The sequence below is a fragment of the Cyprinodon variegatus genome, unplaced genomic scaffold (genome assembly GCF_000732505.1).
Source record: "Cyprinodon variegatus isolate N-32 unplaced genomic scaffold, C_variegatus-1.0 Scaffold578, whole genome shotgun sequence".
Lineage (NCBI taxonomy): Eukaryota > Metazoa > Chordata > Actinopteri > Cyprinodontiformes > Cyprinodontidae > Cyprinodon > Cyprinodon variegatus.
In genome coordinates this window covers 148,052-166,381 of record NW_015151031.1, presented here as the reverse complement: position 1 = coordinate 166,381, position 18,330 = coordinate 148,052, and the positions used below count along the sequence as shown (strand labels likewise).

Below are 18,330 nucleotides of genomic sequence, written 5' to 3'. Positions count from 1 at the left end.
TTTTTTTATAAAAAAAAATGTTTTCAATTTTAATGTTTTATTTAGATTAGATAGATAGGATTTAAGACATTTTAATACCAATTAAGGCCTTAATTTTATTTTAAAGAATTCAATGCCTTTTAAGACTTTTTAAGGACCCGCGGGAACCCTGATCCTGCCTGATTCTCTAACTTCCCTTTTCCATCCTGATACAAACCTGGAAATGTCAAAGAGCCTCTATGGTTTTTAAAGAAAACACATAAACTCTGTAAAAAGGTTTTTTTAGGCTGTTTCAAAGCCTGAACATATTAGGGAGTTAGCATGGTTGTTTAATTTGGGAATCAAAGGAGTTTAAAAAAACTTAATTCAAGTAAACAAACTCATGTGATCTCTGAGGTAGCATCTAAGTTTGGATCGTCTATCACGTTCTGACCTGCCCAGGCTCCAGAGTGATGATGTGGGCCCTGGCCCCCTTAAACCAGGGGAATTTACTCAGGTCAGGGTGAAGAACGTCCACCTGACTGAAGATGCTGGACTCCTCAAAAGGGATCCTGGTTGGATAAAGCTTTGCTGTGTCCTCCGGAGGGAAAAGATGCCAGCGTTTCCTGTAGAGAAGGGACAAAAAAAAAAAAGAAATAAAATAAAAATCAAAAAATGTAACTTCTCATAGTGGTCAAATTTTGGTAATAAAAAAAAAACTAATCCAAAGTTCAAGTCTTCTCTGAGAAGTTGAAATATGGCAAAAGTAGCTGTAAATCTGTCAGAGCCAAACAATTTCTTCAAACCTAAAACTTTGATTATATTCCCTCTATAGTTTAAGAACTATTTGACTTTCTTGCGTTTTCTCCTTTGATCTGATCTAGCAAAAGGCCAAACGTCACGGTATCTATCAACACTGTTGTATTTTCATAGATCAGCAGAGTCGAAGGACTGCTGGAGCAGCGATTCATTGCTTCTGAGATCGATACCACATAGAAGGAACCTAAGACCCAATTACAAGCATGACACACAACTGTTGCTCAGAACAGCAGAGAAAGATAACGCACACCTTTTCTTTTCCATTTCTTGGCTTGCTCTGCCCCGTTACTGTGGCTCCCCCTCTAAGTCTCCACTTTCCTGCTCCTCTGGAGAGCAGAGGGACAAATTAAATCCTTTCCAGAGGGCAGAGGACAGATCAAACAGAGTGGCAGCAGCTGCAGCGCTCTTCGCCTTCGGTGCTGCAGAAGAGTTAGGCACTTGAAAATACTTTTCCCCATCGACGGTGTTGAAATACCAATGAGGAATCCTGAACCCTCTTTCCCCTCAGTTACAGGTAAATACCTATTAATAAACTTTGGACCAGTCGGATTTTTGCAGAGGCTCTGAGAGACAAGCAAGTCTCTCTGGCATTGATTTAGATATATACAACAACGATTAGTTTGAAAAATCACAACTACCTTCAGCCAACAAAAGTTTAAATTTTTTAATTGGAAAAAATGTTAAAATATATTTTTCGATAGAATTAAACAATATAATTAAAAAGCACTATTATATTTCCGAACAAATACTCCTTTTAAGTACATTTTATTGCCACATTCTGGTTTATATTTTCATCTTAAGTAAAAAACTTTTAAAAATTAATATACAGTATCTATACAGGAAAATGCTTACATTGTGTTTAGGGATTAACCTGAAGGACATTCTGCACTGGAACTTCCAGTGCAGAATGTCCTTCTTCCAGTTCAACCAAGCTTCCAGTCTGGAAGCTTGGTTGAATTCCTACGTGATGCAGTGTCAGTAGGTAACTACATCAGAGAGCTCAAAAATCACATGTGGCATCCCCCAAGGGTGCATCTTAGGGCCCCTTCTATTCAAATCTACAGTCTCCTCCTACCTCAGAACAACTGAAGATACCATAACTATACAGATAAGACTCAGCTGTATATTACGAAATCATCAGGTGTCTATGAACCCATTCAGGAGCTGGGTAGACATAGGGGAAATATAAATGCGTTGGTGTGCCAAAATTTCCAGCTGAATTAAATAATAGTTTTTGGACCCAAAGCAGGGTCTTAAACAGTTTGCACACAACTTCAGTTAATGCAGCTACACACCATCAATCAGGCTCTAAATCTGGGTTTAGCAACGGACTGAGACCTGAACCTTCAGGGTTAATAAAGACAGTAACAGAGTCAACTTTTTATAACCCAAAGAACATCTCCAGGATTAATGGATTAATGTTTTAGCAGCCTAGGCTGATCTGAATTTAGATGGTCCTAAATTTGCTCCAGTTTGGGTCGGTATAAAAGCACAATCTTATGTGCACCAAACCAGTGCAGCCTAAAGGGCTGAAATCTGGAGCGCACTAGTTTATGTCTGGGAAAAAAACATCCGGAGCGATAATTAATTGCTTAAAGAAATACAGGGAACACTCAAATAACACACCCTAGATCTGAATGAATGAAATATTTATATGAAAATCAAATTTATTAACCAATGAGGCCTGGATTTGGAGTCGGTTGTCGTTATTTACGCTAGATGAGGATCTTGCAGTGCATGTTAAGTACCATCAATCTGCACCTTCTCAGATATATTTCCATATCGTCTCCAGTGCATCAGCATATTGTTTTAAGGCTTCAGCCAAGTTTTATTTTCGAACTCTATGGTTGCACATGCACTTTTTACAGAGAGTAAAAAGGAGCAATCGTCAAATAAGATTAGGGCAAGGTTCTCAAGCTTTTCTTGCCAGGCTCATCTTCAGATCATAAGACTGTTTGTAGAGTTTTCATCCTTTCCTCCCCAACATATTTAAATAGAAATCCTAAAATCCTCTACGGACATAAAACAGATATTTCTAGAGAAAAGGTTTTACCAAGGGAACCAGCATATACCACAGGATGACCAGAGACTTAGAGACAAAGAAAGAAGATGAGGAAGGGAAGCAGGAGGGGAGGGAAAGATAGGAGGGGAAAAGTTATTAAAAAAGTAAGGATGGAAGAAAGGGGCACAGGAAGAAACAATAAGAATGAACATCTGGGAGGAGGGATTTCAAAGGAGGGGATGGGATAAAAGTAAATGAAGGATAAAAGGAAGGAAGGAAAAAAAAGTCAGGAAACAAGGTAGACTAGAGACAGATGAAGTGAGGGTCAGAAGAAAAGTGGACAAAGCTAGCCTGCCCAGCCAGACTGATACGATCTATACACGGCGTATCAGTCTGGTAAAGCGTATCAGTTCCAATTCAAAGGTGGAACTGAAAGGGTCAGTGTCATCAGTTTAGAACCAATTGAATTACGCTCTGTGTAATTAAGGCTGGCTGGCCAGGCTAGGGCACAGCAGGCTCCACTTTGAGCAGAACATCAAGCCAACAGTTGAGCCTTTCTTTGATTAGTTTGGGTGTCCTTCGTTAATCTGATGTAGTTTCTATGAACCCCCTGTGTGCTCCTGTATATAGTAGCAAGATATCTAGTTATTTGGTAGGCAGATTTTTAAAGCAGTAATCCAGTCCTTTATTACACGTTTGAGTTATTTCATTTACCAATATCAAAATATTTGTAGCATATTTTTACTTTGCATTGATTTGAACTCTCCTTCATCTCCTAACCAGAAGCAGGGGTAATAGTTTAGGTCCAGGGGTAATAGTTTAGGTCCAGGGGTAATAGTTTAGGTCCTGTACGAGCTGTGGGTAGTCCCATGTCTCTGTAGGTTAAAGTGTCCCCTCTTACCGTCCTTGAACCTGCAGCACCAGGTTACAGCCGTAGGTGTCCAGATGGCACGGCGTGTTAGCCCCCTCTGTCCCAATCCACAAAGTGCTTTCTTTCCCGTTACGTCCTTCAAAGCCAAACTCAGACCACTTAACATCCTAGAGAAAAAAATTGTACACATCACATTTATAAAAAAAAGTAATGAATTTACATTAATTTGGTCATCGAGTGATTCAAAATATAAAAAAAGGCATATACTTCTCACCAGAGTTGTAACTCTGTTATCGCATTTCTTATATATAAGCAGTTAAAGGGTCAGTGTCAGGATACAAAAAAGGTAACAGATAAAGGTATCTAAGTTAAAAAAAAACAACAAAAAACTTGGCAGTTACAAGCTGTCAAAGCAAAAATAATAAATCCCACAAGGACCCTGAATAATGAAGTTATTATCCTACATGCAAGCTGCTGGAAGTGACAGACTGGCCAATTTATCCTTCTGGAAGCCTTCCTACCAGCTCCATTATCCTGTTAAGCCTCTGGGTGCCTGTCTCATAGCCATAAATGTCAGTAGGTAATAATTACACGTGGAAGTCCAATGAAAATTTATCATCCAGTTAAAAAAAAAAGAAATCAATTCTGGCCATTTCTTAAAAAAGGATGACATTATTATTACATTTCCGAGCAGAGGAAGGGTAAAGAGTAAGAGTACCTTTACTAAAAAACTACTGGAGGGGAACCTAACATTTTAAAAGAAGATGTCAAACAGGAAGTGAAAATGGAACCAAAGCTCGGAACTGCTATTTTGGGTTAATTATTTATTTTACAAAGAGGTGAGAAGGCTGAAGTTAGCAGCATATTCTTTTTGTCAAGCAAAGGCTTAAAGGGATCCATGACTAGTTGAATAATTTTGGCTTAAATATGTTGCTAGATTTGTATTAACTTCATAAATGCTGTTTGTGATATGTAAAAATAACAACTTTTCTAAAAAGAATAATACATCCATCCATCCATCCATCCATTTTCTGTCATGCTTATCCCAAGTAGGGTCACGAGGGGTAAAAATGATACATCCTCTGTTATATTATCCACCTATGGAGGATTTTTAACTGTCCAATGCATGCTGGGTTGATGATGCGGTTGGACTATCTTCTGCAACGCTTCTTTCGCCTCTCTGCCTGCGACTACACGTCGGAAGGTTGCAAACCCGCACAGACCTCAAGCGGACGTGCGCAGACAAAAAGCAGCTGTGATTGGTCCTTGGTATGCCTCCCGGCTGTCTGTGTGGTCGTTCTCGATTCGGTGCTGGGGCGCGCCATTTTTACAAACGGAGGAGTAATAACAACAATGGATAACCACAACAAAAGGCTGATTGAGGAGGTTCCGAAGTACAGCCACTTGTACGATGCCTCAGACATGTTGTTTTTAAATATAAACACTCCCCTCGGTGCCGCTGAAGAAGTTCTCGTGAGTTCTTGAATAGGCTCCCCCTTTGCACTTTGGCGGGAAACTGCAGTGCATCCCTAGAAATTCCAGACCGATGTTGCAGAAGCATACCAGCAAAACTGGTTCGCGACCAGACACAAGTGACATTTGATGTGTGTGGTTGCAGAAGTATAATCTGCCCTTAAGGCCAATTTATGCTCCTGACGCATAGCCTCTGCAACCGTCAAATCTGTCTCTGTACTACAACCGTCATCGTGCACCTCAAAAAAATCCTGACTACGCGTCGGACGGTCGCAAACCCGCACAGACCTCAAGCGGAAGTGCGCAGACAAAAAGCAACTGTGATTGGTCCTTGGTAGTTCTCGTGACCATCCGCCAAAGTTCTCGGGAGTTCTCGAATAGGCTCCCCCTTGCGCTTTGGCGGGAAACTCCTGTGAGTCCCTAGAAATTCCAGACCAACGCTGCAGAAGCAAACCAGCAAAACTGGTTCGCGACCAGACGTGACATTTGATGTGAGCGGTTGCAGAAGTCTAATCTGCCCTTTATTTTGCAAATGGACTAATCTGAGGAATATTTTTTCGACAAATGGATTAATAATCGCATAGCAAAAGGTTTCTTAAAGTAGAGTTTTTTTCTAAATTAAACCAGATAAAACTAAAACTTTTCCTCTTGAGGAGTTCTGGACAGAGCATACTGACACACAAAACATTTTTTTTTTTATCTTAAATGCAAAATGTTATTAACTTACTAATTAAATCATAACTTACTGCTGTAATTGGGTTTCTCTATCAGCTAAAGACATGTTTTAGAATCTCTATACTCCAATTAACGATGAATCGATTACTAAATTAGTTGAGGATTATTTCAATCACGATTAATCCGATTAATTGTTTCAGCCCAACTCTTTCTACATTCTCATCAATTTAAAAGCACTCTGGTTTAAACTGAAAATATGTAACAATACTAATTCCTATTTTTACTGGACAGGGCTAGCGCTACAGGACCTGGCACACATCATTTCCTCAGAATGCACTGCAATGTAAACAACATGGCGACATACGTTTGACATGACAATATTTTTAAAAATCAATTAAAACTAAAAAAACCTTTAGCATTTTACAATACAGTATTTTTCCTGTATTGTATTTACATAAAATAATAAATATTTCTTAAAAAAAAGTATTTTGTTACAATTCACCCCACTTTTCAAAATTCAGGCCTGAAAGACCGAGATCGCCACGTAAGAAGGTTGCTTTTGTGATCGTTTAAGCTTTAATTCGGTCAGATGTTTTTCAACATTATACAGTTAAAAGACCCAACATTAACCTTTTTCAGATTACCAGTAGAGTCCACCAGAATGTTCTTTAAAATCTCCAGACATTTAAAGTTTATTTAGAAAAGCAACAGGCCCACAGCATCACGCCACATAAGATGGAGCTCAGGCATTGCCAGATTCTGGCAGCTTGGAGATAAAGCTGAGAAATGGCTCCTTCTCAGGATTCGTTTTTTTTTTTTTCAGCCAAAACAGAACAAAAACTAAGGGTGATTATGGGACACATTTTTGAGTCAGGTGTTGACATATGGACAGAAGAAAAGGAGCTCATACAGGAGGTCATACAGAGGTTGCTGCTTTCCATCTTTACAGGTAAGTTAAATATTAATAGACCTGGTAATCAGCATGCAAACAGTACAGAGTGGCCTTTTACCCCACTGTACTGCATGTTTATGCTTTCCATACTGCCAAACACCTGACTTTAATACAGTAGTAAGAGGCTTCTGAAGCCCTCAGGGGATGGAGGAGGTAGCAGTTTAGAACATTTAGGACAGTGGATTCTGAGGAATGAGAAACAAATAGGACAGGTTGCTTACCTCGAACATGAAAGGTTGTTCTTTAAACAGCAGGCTGATGTACTTGTAGTCAGCATAAGCCCAATACTCTGTATAGGGGTATTCAGAGAAAGGCCCCGCATCAGTCTGATGCAGAGTCCAGCGCAGGAACTGAGCCACTGTTGCCTCGACGTAAGAACACTGAGTCTCAAACAGGGGAGCTGCAGAGTGGAGGAGAGAAGCAGCAAATAAACACGACAGGGAAAGGCAATCAATGGAGAGCACTGGAGACTGAACTGATTATGTCAAAAGTATTACATAAAATATCAAATATGAGGTGATCTCAGCACTTTTTCACGTTTAATTTAGTTTCCAATTAGCTCAGATCTCCTTAATTTTGGGAGATAAGTCGATAGTCTGATGTTGAACCGTTCTTATCCATTAATCTTATAGACTTTTGCAAAGGTCTGAAAATCAGCCAATGTCGATGTGTTTTACAACTTGAAGGTGTAATGTATCAACTGTTAATGTTGCTATGGGTCTGTCAGGCCTTTTGAAGATCAGTGACGGACATCGCTTCACCCCTTGTTACTAGGGTTGTCAACGGTTCATACCCTGGGCGTGCAGGTGGCGCAGCGGTTAGCGACCCATGTACGCAGGCCTTAGTCCTCGATGCGGCCTCACGGGTTTGAATCCGACCTGTGGTCCTTTGCCGCATGTCTCTCTCTCTCACTCAAACTCCTTTCCTGTCAGCTAAATGTTGAAAAATTGAGCCACTAGTGCCATAAAAACTGAAAAAAAAAATGATTGATACCCTTTAAAGTATCAACACTCAATCGTGTATCCAGACAAAATACTAATTTCTATTATCATTATGTTTTCTGCATATTGTTACTGTTATTATTTCTAAATTTCTAGATTATTTGCATATAAAAAATAAAAACAAACAACCTAAAAATATTGTAAAATTTTGTTATTTTTGAGTTATTTTACATTGGTAGACTTATTTAACAAATAGAACCTGTGATTCTGTTCAGAAAGCAAGTTGCATGTTGAGATTGTAAAAGGTAGGTTTTTTCATGTTAATAAATTGTTTTTTTATGCCGTTATTTGCCCCCTTTTTTTTATTCTAATTGTATTAAAAAAGGTACTGAGTATCAAATATTTTCCTGAGTATCAATACTGAGTTTAAAAATTTAGTGTTGAGAAAAAAAATATTAGTAGTAATGTTTCACAATAGGGAGTAGGAATTTTCTTTTTTTTTCAAATGGCATCAAATTACTCCTAAAATTTTACAGAAATAATGCAAATTTTTTTTTGGATTATTACCAATTGATTGCAAACAGAAAGGTAAGGAATCACATTTAAGTAAGTATTTAAAGCCCAGACTGAGCACAGGTAGCAACTTGTTATAATTTATGTCACTTTATTATGGAGTTAATTTTATTCTATTGTTGTTGCAGGTAAAAGATCCGTTCTTTAAAAATCAAACACATTTAGTTTATGGATATTTAAAAAAATAAAAATAAAAATGCAATCCAGAAATGTTACTTTGAAAAATGTCATGGTTAAAAAAAAATAATAAAAAAGATTTTCACTTAGCCGAAATTTATTTTTCACATTTTATTTGACTAAAAATAAAAAAGTTTTCTATTTTTAACAAACTTCTCTTTTTCAGATTGTCTTTTATGATTTGCATTCTCTTCAAACTATGTTTTACTAATTATATTTTCTTCACTTCTTTAAAACAAAGCAATTAAACTTACTATAAAAAAAAAGAGAAATAAAAGAAAAAAAAAGAAAAAAATATCAACTCAGAATAAAAATAAAATCTAATAAAACAGCAAAGTCAATCTCAAAACAATTTTTTAATTAAGTTTATTAAAGTTTATTTTCTGGATTGTATTTTTAATATTTCCAATAAGAAAATATTTTCTTCACTTGCAGCAATAATGAAACAAAATCGAACCCACAATATATACATGTAGTGAAAAGAAAATCATATAGTATTCCATGCAGTCCAAAGGTTTCATTGAAAACTACTTTTAAATCAAGTTGAGATCTAATCACCAGTTTATTGATAAGACATGCATGATATAATAAAAAAAGAGAAAGAAAAAAAAAACATTTAAAATTGAAAGAAAATTGCTACAGCAACTATGTTTAATATTTGCTGTTTCTCTTTCTTTATATAAAAGTAAACAGATTATGGTCTTATATTATAACTTTTATAATTTTATATATACTAAGACTTAGATTTATTTGTAATTTGTTTACACAAGTGTAAAACAAAAACAAATTTTTTTTGGAACATCACTCTGGACAATTTAATCTTTTTTTTTTAAAGTGCAGCCTGGAAACATTTAAAAAAATATATATAAAATCAGAAATATAAAGATATGACTGTACATTTACAGTTCTAATGTTTTCATTTTTAAAAATATATAATGATAAAATATAATAAAATAAAATACAATAACCCATTTTACAATATACAATGATTTCATGAAATAGTAGTATTTACATCACTGTTATTATAGCATTAGAATCTCAAATCCACCCATGCCTAGCTAACTTGAATCCAAATTAAGATTTTATTTTATATGTACAAAATTTTAGTTATCTATAAATCAAGTTCTACAATATCAAGTATTATTATTATATCAAATAAGTATCTTTTGATTTTAAAAGCAAAATTTCTTGGACTGCTTGGCCACCATAATATAAAGTTATATTATACAAACTTCTAAAAACGGGTAATTCAAAAATTGTGTTAAATGTGCAAAAAATATTCGTCATATTAAGCAAAAGAAAAAAAAAAGATAATTACATAGGTGCCACAAAATAAATACATATTAAGTGTTTTTTTTTATATTTGTACCTTCCTCTGCAAGCAGCTTTAACTTGGTAAGAACCAGAGTAAGCCCACTGCAGTTTAAGCTCCAACTGATTTAATGTTAAACATCCAGATGATGTATTACTCAGGATTAGGACCATGCACCTGAAGGGATTCATCATCCATTCTTACCATTGGTCGCCTCTTTTCTACCAAGCCGGAATCGGATGAGCCTCCCTCCGAGGCAGCCTGACAGATGCTCTGCAGTCCAATGCATTGCAGGCCAACCGTGGGTCATGTTCAGGAAAACTGCAGGATGGTGCAAATGATCCAAAACCCATCTGGTCTCCTCTGGGCTGAAGGGTTTAATGGGGGTTATGGCAGCCATTGCCAGAGGTGCACGCTATTAACATTTTGCAATATAGGAAGAAAAAAAATAAGGTATTAGCTGAGTCAGCATTTAATATCTGGAACAGAATATCTGCTATAAAAAGGAACTGATAACAAATCTAACAGTTATGACACAATGTGTGATATATAGTGTAAAATGTACCTGTAAATATAACAGTCTAGTTCCATACATCTTAAAACTTCAGGCACAAAAAGACCTAAACTGTAAAACAGCTGATTTAAAGGAATAGTTCAGGATTTTGGAAATTAATTTTTGTGGAACGTTCACCGTCTGTAGCTAAGATGTAGCCGTGTCCCTAACTTTCTCCTGCTATGAGAAACCGCAGGCAACGTACCAGAGAAAAAGTACATCTAGTACGACACTGGGGCACAAATAATCCAAGGTTTTTAAGCTAACAATACTATGCATTTCTTTTGCTAGACTATTTCAACAATTTCAACACATCCCAGAGCTATGTAAGACCTTGACATGACTTAAGAAATTATTTTTTGGGCACTATCACTCCACCGTGTACATGTATAGGAAAGACGGGTTCTGTGAACAGAAATAAACGAAACAGCTCATCAACGGCTGGCAGAAGAAAAAACTCAGTACAGACAATGGAGGGGAGGTGAGATGGCTTTCTGACGCTCAGTTTGAGCAGATGTTTCACCTTCCCTCTGTTGTCCATAGTAGATCTTTCCGCAAGTCTTGCAAATTGCTTTAAACACGCCGAATAGTTAAGAGTTTCTTATAAAAGTGAATTATTAAGCCATTAATGCAATACAACTACATACTGTATATATTGTATATATATATATATATATATATATATATATATATATATATATATATATATATATATATATAACTACAGCATGAAAACCTTCTCAGGACACATTACACTACACCCTCATCTCAGCTGTTGCAAACAAGCTTTTTTAAACCAAAATGGAAGATAGAGAAAATAGTGTTGACAAAGCATGAATTGCTGAATGCTCTTAAGAGGCCTGTAAATGGCTTTTTTTTTTAATTTTTTTTATTTAGCCCTAAAAGGACTGTTTTGTTGTCCTACCTCCAGCGGAGACACCAATCTGCAGCAGCTTCTCTGAGCTCCAGAAGGCCATCTCATGCTCCCTCTGTTGTTGGTAGTGGATCCTTCCGTCAGCCATTGATACGCTGTTTAGTTTATTTGTGTTCACAGGAACTGGCTTCTGCTAGCCTGATAAACCAGACTAAATGTGAGATTAACTGTGTAATTTAGTCTCGCCCCGACAAATGAGACATCAGAAGATTGTGGAGGAGAACAACCCGTTGTTTTTCAAAGCATGTCTGTGCCTATTGGCCAACGCTCTGACCAATGAGTGCAACTGACTGTGACGTAGTAAGTGCGACAGAAAGCTGGTGGGGGAGTGTAAACAAACAGCCTGTCGGTAAAACAGCGAATACGTCCATCTTAAAGATGAATGAGCGTAGAGCCTCTTCCTGCTCACGTTTCAACAAAAATCCCAAGTCTAATCCTTCCAAAACTGATTCAAAGCTGAGTCAAACGAGAACTGTTCAATCATTGTTGCCATCTTCCTTGTTGTGCTTTCTCCAGCGTCATGCAGCTTTGTTGTCCCGCCCTTCAAACCCTGCCCGCTTTGCATCCAGAAATTCAAAACATATCTCTGTGTTGTGATTGGCCCGCCAGTTCTGGGGCCTGGGGCGTTGATCGAGGCTAGACCACTCGCAGGCAAAAATGATTTTGGCCGCTGGCGGGTGGGGCTAGTTTACTAGGCTAGTCTTCTGCACCTAGCTGATGGAGTGATAGCGGCCAAAAAAAATAGTCCTGATTGATATCAAGGTCTGACATAGCTCTAGGATGTTTTAAAATCATTGAAATAGAATAAGACACATGCATAGTTGTTCTAGCTTGAAAATAATTTGTGCTTCTGTACTTTTACTGGAACTAGTGTTGCACCGATGCCATTTTTTGTCACCGATACCAATGCCCGATGCCTTGCTGATCAGTATCGGCCAATACCGATACCATACCGATACCATCCGTTTGAAATTGATGTGTGTGTGCATATATGAAGAAAATAGTGGTGTGCCGATGCCGATACCACTATTTTAGTGCTGTACCAGGGCCCCACCCGATACTGGTATCGGTGCAACACTAACTGGAACTGCTTTTTTTTCAGTAAGTTACCAGGCTTTTCTTATAGAAGGAGGCTTGGTGAGGGTGGGACACGGTTACATCTCAGCTACTGACTGAGAAAGTTTCACACAACTTCATCTACAAAAACCTTTACTGTTCCTTTAAGCTATGTCTTAATAATTGATTATGTTTTTTAGGGAAATGTCTATATATCTTGTGGAGATAGATGGTTAAAATATAAATTCCTTATAAATGTCAGAATATTTTTTGAAAGAAATCTTGGAGCCTATTTGTCTTTACATTTACAATCTGTATTTAAAACCACTCATCTTTGGTCATGAGCTATGGGTCATGACCAAAAGAATGAGATCCCAGATACAAACGGCTGAAATTACTTTTCTCCGTAGTGGGTCTGGGCTTAGAGATAGGGTGAGGAGCTCAGTCATCCGGGGAGGACTCAGAGTAGAGCCACTGATCCTCCACATTGAGAGGAGCCCTTTGAGGTGGCTCTGGCATCTGATTAGGATGCCTCCTGGACGTCTCCCTGGTCAGGTGTTCCAGGCACATCCCACCGGGAGGTGGCCCAGAGGGAGACCAGGACACGCTGGAGGGACTATGTTTCTCGGCTGGCCTTGGAGCGCCTTGGGATTCCCCCGGAGGAGCTGGCCCAAGTGGCTGAGGAGATGGACGTCTGGGCCTCCCTACTGAAGCTGCTACCCCCCAAGACCTGACCCCGGATAAGCGGAAGAAGATGGATGGATGGATGGATGGATGGATGGATGGATGGATGGATGGATGGATGGATGGATGGATGGATGGATGGATGGATGGATGGATGGATGGATGGATGGATGGATGGATGGATGGATGGATGGATGGAAAACATTGGCATGACATGGGAGTAAAAACCAAATAGTTGTGATTGATGAAAAAAATATATCCTATATCTTAAATTGTTGCTCTTCAAATAAAGTACAAACAAGAAAAAAAAGAAACCAGGACCAGGTGCTAAAAAACCCCCAAAGTACAAAACAAAGCAATAAAAATTTCAATTAGAGCAAATAAAATGAAATGAGTGAGCCCACAATTTTTACAGGCATGGTGGCGGGAGGTTAGTAATGTGTGCTTCTATCACTTTGCAACCAGAACTGGGGAAACCACTTCTACTAATAAAGTTAGCGTTACATTTAGTAATTTAACATATTTATTATTGGATGATTGTTTCAATGTGTTATCCACTTCAATCTAAGAAATTTTTAAAATATGTTTCTGAAACAATTACATTTATTTTACAACATCTAACCTCTTGAATAATAATTGCTTATTTTAGCTCATTCTGGCTGAGTCTTGATTTTGATTTCCATTTACCGTAAACCAGTCTTACAAATTATAAATTGAATAACCTGCAAAGCTAAACTCAATTTTGAATTTCTGCTAAAGACACAAATTAATTGTGCAGACTGTATGTAGTTTCTAATGATGTTCTGAGATGGGCCGAGGCTTCGAGGCGTGCGTCGATTACTGGAAGGGCTCTTTTCGCGAGGCGCGTATCGAGTGCTCGCTTTATTTGAGGGAGGAGCCAAAATAGAAGACGTCCGAAGCCTCGCTACCCCGCTATACCACGTGACCGCTTCGGCAAGTGGTTCAGCTCACCCAGAACTTCGGCAGGCATTTAAACTGCCTCAGTGTTCAGTCAAGATGTGGGAGTTTGTAGTAGACTTGCTGTCAGTTGGATAGATTCTAAGAATAGATTGGTTTGCTTTTCCAACCAATCTAGTTGCTTAAAACTAGTTTAGTTAGATTAAACAATGTAATGATCAAAATCTGAGCGAAGCACTGGTTACAGATGTCATGGGTTTTAAGTAGTATTGCTTTCAGTAACATTGTCATCTTGCTAGTGGGGTCAGCTGTAAGAGATGGACTTCCACTCTTGAGGTTGATGGTTTAAGACCCACATCAGACTTTCTAAAGTTGTGATATATATCATATTTTTTTTTGGCTACAGTGACTAATTTGTATTGGTTTGCCCTAGTACAAATATAGATTGGGTAAAAACACTGCCAAAGTTAGATTGGTAGACTGGTTGGTTTGACCAAAAGATTGGTTGAAACCATAACTTCCAACCCGATTAAGACCAAAAACTCTAGAAAAACTATAATGTTTGAATAAAATGACTAATTCCTTTCATTTTGTTTATAAATGCCAAATTTGCACAAGCACTTTCACTGTCTGTTTGAGCTTATTTCACTAAAATGGCAGAAAAACTTTGATTTTTCTCTTCTAAGGCGTTGAACTCATAAAAAACTTACAAATCATTTTATTATACAGGCCAATCATGAACAATTTCAAAAGGAATTTATAAGGGTTAAAATCAAGAAAAACATCCATCCATTTTCAAACACGTTTATCCCAAGTGGGGTCGCAATGGGTGCTGGTGCCTATCTCCAGCTGTCAACGGGTGAGAGGCGGGGTTCACCTCATGAGGCTTCATCTCACCATCACTAGTTGTTTCGTTTTACAGCAGGCGTGCACCTAAACTATTAAGCTACTTGCTTTCAAACCGAGAATGCCACCTCTGTGGGGTTGAAACGATGCAGCTAATGATTTTAGCTATCGTACGTCTGTCTTTAGGCATAAATGCATGTTTTCAATTTCACAGTTAAAACTTTCTATAACAGTTAGCACCAGCAAGCTTCAAAGAATATGATGTTTGTATGGAAACGAGACACTCACCTATCCCTCCACGTGCAGGAGAACTTCTTGCGGATGTAAACAAATATCACGTGACACCATGAGCTCTCCGTTTACATTTAGCATTCTCCAGAGTGCAACTACTCCATTTTGGTTCACGCGCGGTTGCTTCAAACTCGGGAAAGCTAACGCGCCATGTTGAACCAATATGGCGACTGCAGAGCCACGGTTTCCAGGAAATCTACTATTTCCGTTTACGCATGCGCAGTAGGTGTAGTTGAAAAACAAGGGGCTGTCGGCTTGTTATTATTTTTTTGCTCAACATTAGGGTTTGAGCGTCACGCTGAATTGCCCTTCGTAAACCGACGTAAAGCTCAGCTTTCGGGTTTTACTGACAAACGCAGCGGCTACTATGGGTGCCGCTTCGAGCACCGAGGCAGAAAGGGAACCGCTTCTTGTTCCTGCGCCCATTGGGACGACAAACAGCCAGCCAGTCAACAGTCGGGTGTATGGCAGAAGATGGCTGGTTCTGACCCAGTTTTCCTTGCTGGCTCTAATGCAGGGGATGGTTTGGAACTTCTGGGGCCCTATTCAAAACTCGGCTATTAAAGCTTACGGCTTCACTAAGTCTGACATTGCAGTTCTGGTGCTGTGGGGCCCGGTGGGTTTCTTCCCATGGTTGCTGTTTATGTGGCTAATGGACAAAAGGGGTGAGTGGTTCTGATTCGGTACTGTGTGTTCTCTATCGGCTATTATGCTCAAGTTTGACCTTCAGCCTGGTCAATACAGTCAGACGTCTGTTATTGAGATCTTGATGATAAAAAACATTTAAAGTTTGTGATTCGTTATTTTAAATACCACAGTGTTACCTACTGATATCTTTTCTTTTTCCTGATTAGAAATTCAAATGTTTTATTATATTATTATTTTATTTAAAATGTTAAAGTAATTATGGAAAAGGATTGGGGCCACTGAAAAATTAAAAAAAGTTAACTGATTTTTAAATTTCAGTTTAATATGGGGAAAAGGTCAGAATTCTGATATAATCTCAGAATTCCGATTTAATCTGAGGATTCTGACTTCAATCTCAGGATTCTGACTTCAATCTCAGGATTCTGACTTCAATCTCAGGATTCTGACTTTAATCTCAGAATCCTGACTTTAATATCAAAATTCTGACTTTAATCTCAGAATTCTGATTTAATGTGAGAATTCTGACTTTATTCTCAGAATCCTGGCTTTAATCTTAGAATTCTGACTGAATTCTTCTGAATCCTGATTTAATCTCAGAACTCTGATTTAATATCAGAATTCTGACTTTAATCTCAAATTCTGACTTTAATCTCGGAATTCAATCTTTTTTTTAAATTCTGACTTTTTCTCATAATTCTGACTTTTTTCTTACAATTCTGACTTTTTCCCCACATTAAACTGAAATAAAATAAAAAAAATCAATTAACTGATTTTTATTTTTTTTTTCAGTGTCCCTAATCCTCTTCCGTAAGTAAACGATTTAGCGGATGTTCAGATTGCTGATCATGCAATGATAGGAAACAAAATGGGACTAAATATACCTAACAGGATAACTAAAACCTATTTTTAAATTAAATAATTAACATTATTTTTTTTTTGAGACCCATTCTACTGGTTTTGAATAAAATCTTTTGTTAAAAACATATTTCCAATCACTGCACTTTACTTGATGTTTTTTTTAATACCTAGTGGCAATCGGTTGTTCAGATAATGGACATATCATGTACTAAAATATTGAAAAAATGTGTGTATCTTATCTTCAGCTACCACAGTATACATGTTAGATTAAATAATACTACTTATACTTCAGCGATAGTATCAAGGTGGTAGTCTATTGTATCTCTTATACTATATCCATTGGTTCTGCTGTTCTTTTTACATCTCTATGCAGGGGATGAAGCAGACTGAATATGTTTTATCATCATTATCTGTTCCACTAGTGAAAGCAAAATCTGATGGGCTCTCTTTGGCATCAAGGCAATTATTGTTATTGCCACATCGCCAGACAGGACACTGTTTAAAAAAAATAAAAAATAGGCGTAATACTTACTTAATTGTAAAATATATTGTGTATTATAGAATATTAAGTTGTTTGACCCGTCCTTTAGATTTTGAGCTAAATATAATAAAATGTAATATAAAAACTAAACTACACACAGGACTGAGGGATGTCCATTATTCATCAACAGGACATGTATGGAAGCAAGACAGGGATCTGCTGCCCTGGTTAAAGCGCCATATTAAAAACTGCCCTATTATTAGATAAAAATATATATATAGACTAATCTGTAAACTAATAGCATTTTGCATAAAGCTAAGTTGCCGTAGTTGGAGCTACGTGAGGGTTTGCAACATTAATGTTGCATAGAAACGTATGCAAAGTTTAAAACTTAAAATTTTTTTTTAAGAAAGCTCCGGTTATAGAAACATCTGTTCATTTTCGGGAAGAACTTTCAAATTATTATGGGGAAGTTGAAGAACCTGACTTAAGCTTGTGAGTCAGAATGTGCCCCACCTAACCAGTTTACACTGCATCACCTGACACACAGTGTGTCATCCCACACCGAGCTGCGTGATGACAAAAACCACTAACTGAAGTTTTGCTTATTATACTGATTGCAAGCGTGCAAAAGGTTGCAAAGAAATTGTTTTCTCCAATCTCATGAGCGTGATTCATCAGCAGTCAGGAGAATTTCTTTTGCTTGGCTAAAGTTAGCAACAGTCAGCACATTTTCCCTCTTTTTATAAGTGTTAATATTCTCTATGACCCAGTCAGACCTACAGAACGAAGGCTCATATGTATATCCAGACGAACTGAGTGACTGAATCCAGCGAGAACAAGAAATCTAGTTTTCCCAAATTGCATTATCACATTGCGTGACTTTGCTTAAAAGAGAAGTGGCTACTGGCTTAAACTATGTTTGTCCTAATGGATGTTTTTGCTGCATATGTTCGTATTCAGAGACAGGCATGTCTGTAGGGAAAAGGCTTTTGCTCTTCCCCAGAGGTAGATACCGCTCTGTTAACGAGGGAGATGTCACCTTTTAAAGAGAAAAGGTGTTTATTGGGACATTGCAAAGAAGAAGTAATAAGAAAACATTTAAAACTTTAATTTTTAAAATGTTTTAATTAGTTATAGACTCATCTAAAATTCTGATCCTTACATTTAAGCTGTAACATTCTGACTATATTTTGTTAATTTAATGGGATTCTTTGAAGGAAATCAGATATAAAACATTTTGCATCTACCAATGCACATAAACAATTTGCTTGTGTTCAGGTAGTTTTAGATCAGACTACGACTACC

General features: G+C 37.6%; 2 protein-coding genes across 2 annotated transcripts in view; one reads left to right on the top strand and one right to left on the bottom strand.

The window, feature by feature from the left end:
* Positions 1-7,580, bottom strand: part of hspbap1 (HSPB (heat shock 27kDa) associated protein 1) — a 19,845-nt gene extending 12,265 nt beyond the window's left edge. Inside the window, exons 1-4 of the mRNA XM_015392201.1 lie at positions 7,577-7,580; positions 6,972-7,150; positions 3,681-3,817; positions 413-584 (exon numbers count right to left, since the gene is read on the bottom strand). Of these exons, the coding sequence (XP_015247687.1) occupies positions 413-584; positions 3,681-3,817; positions 6,972-7,150; positions 7,577-7,580 (492 nt within the window). The remainder of the gene's footprint in view (positions 1-412; positions 585-3,680; positions 3,818-6,971; positions 7,151-7,576) is intronic.
* Positions 7,581-15,402: 7,822 nt separating this feature from the next.
* Positions 15,403-18,330, top strand: part of dirc2 (disrupted in renal carcinoma 2) — an 84,879-nt gene continuing 81,951 nt past the window's right edge. The window contains exon 1 of the mRNA XM_015392191.1: positions 15,403-15,700. Coding sequence (XP_015247677.1) covers positions 15,403-15,700 — 298 coding nt within the window. The remainder of the gene's footprint in view (positions 15,701-18,330) is intronic.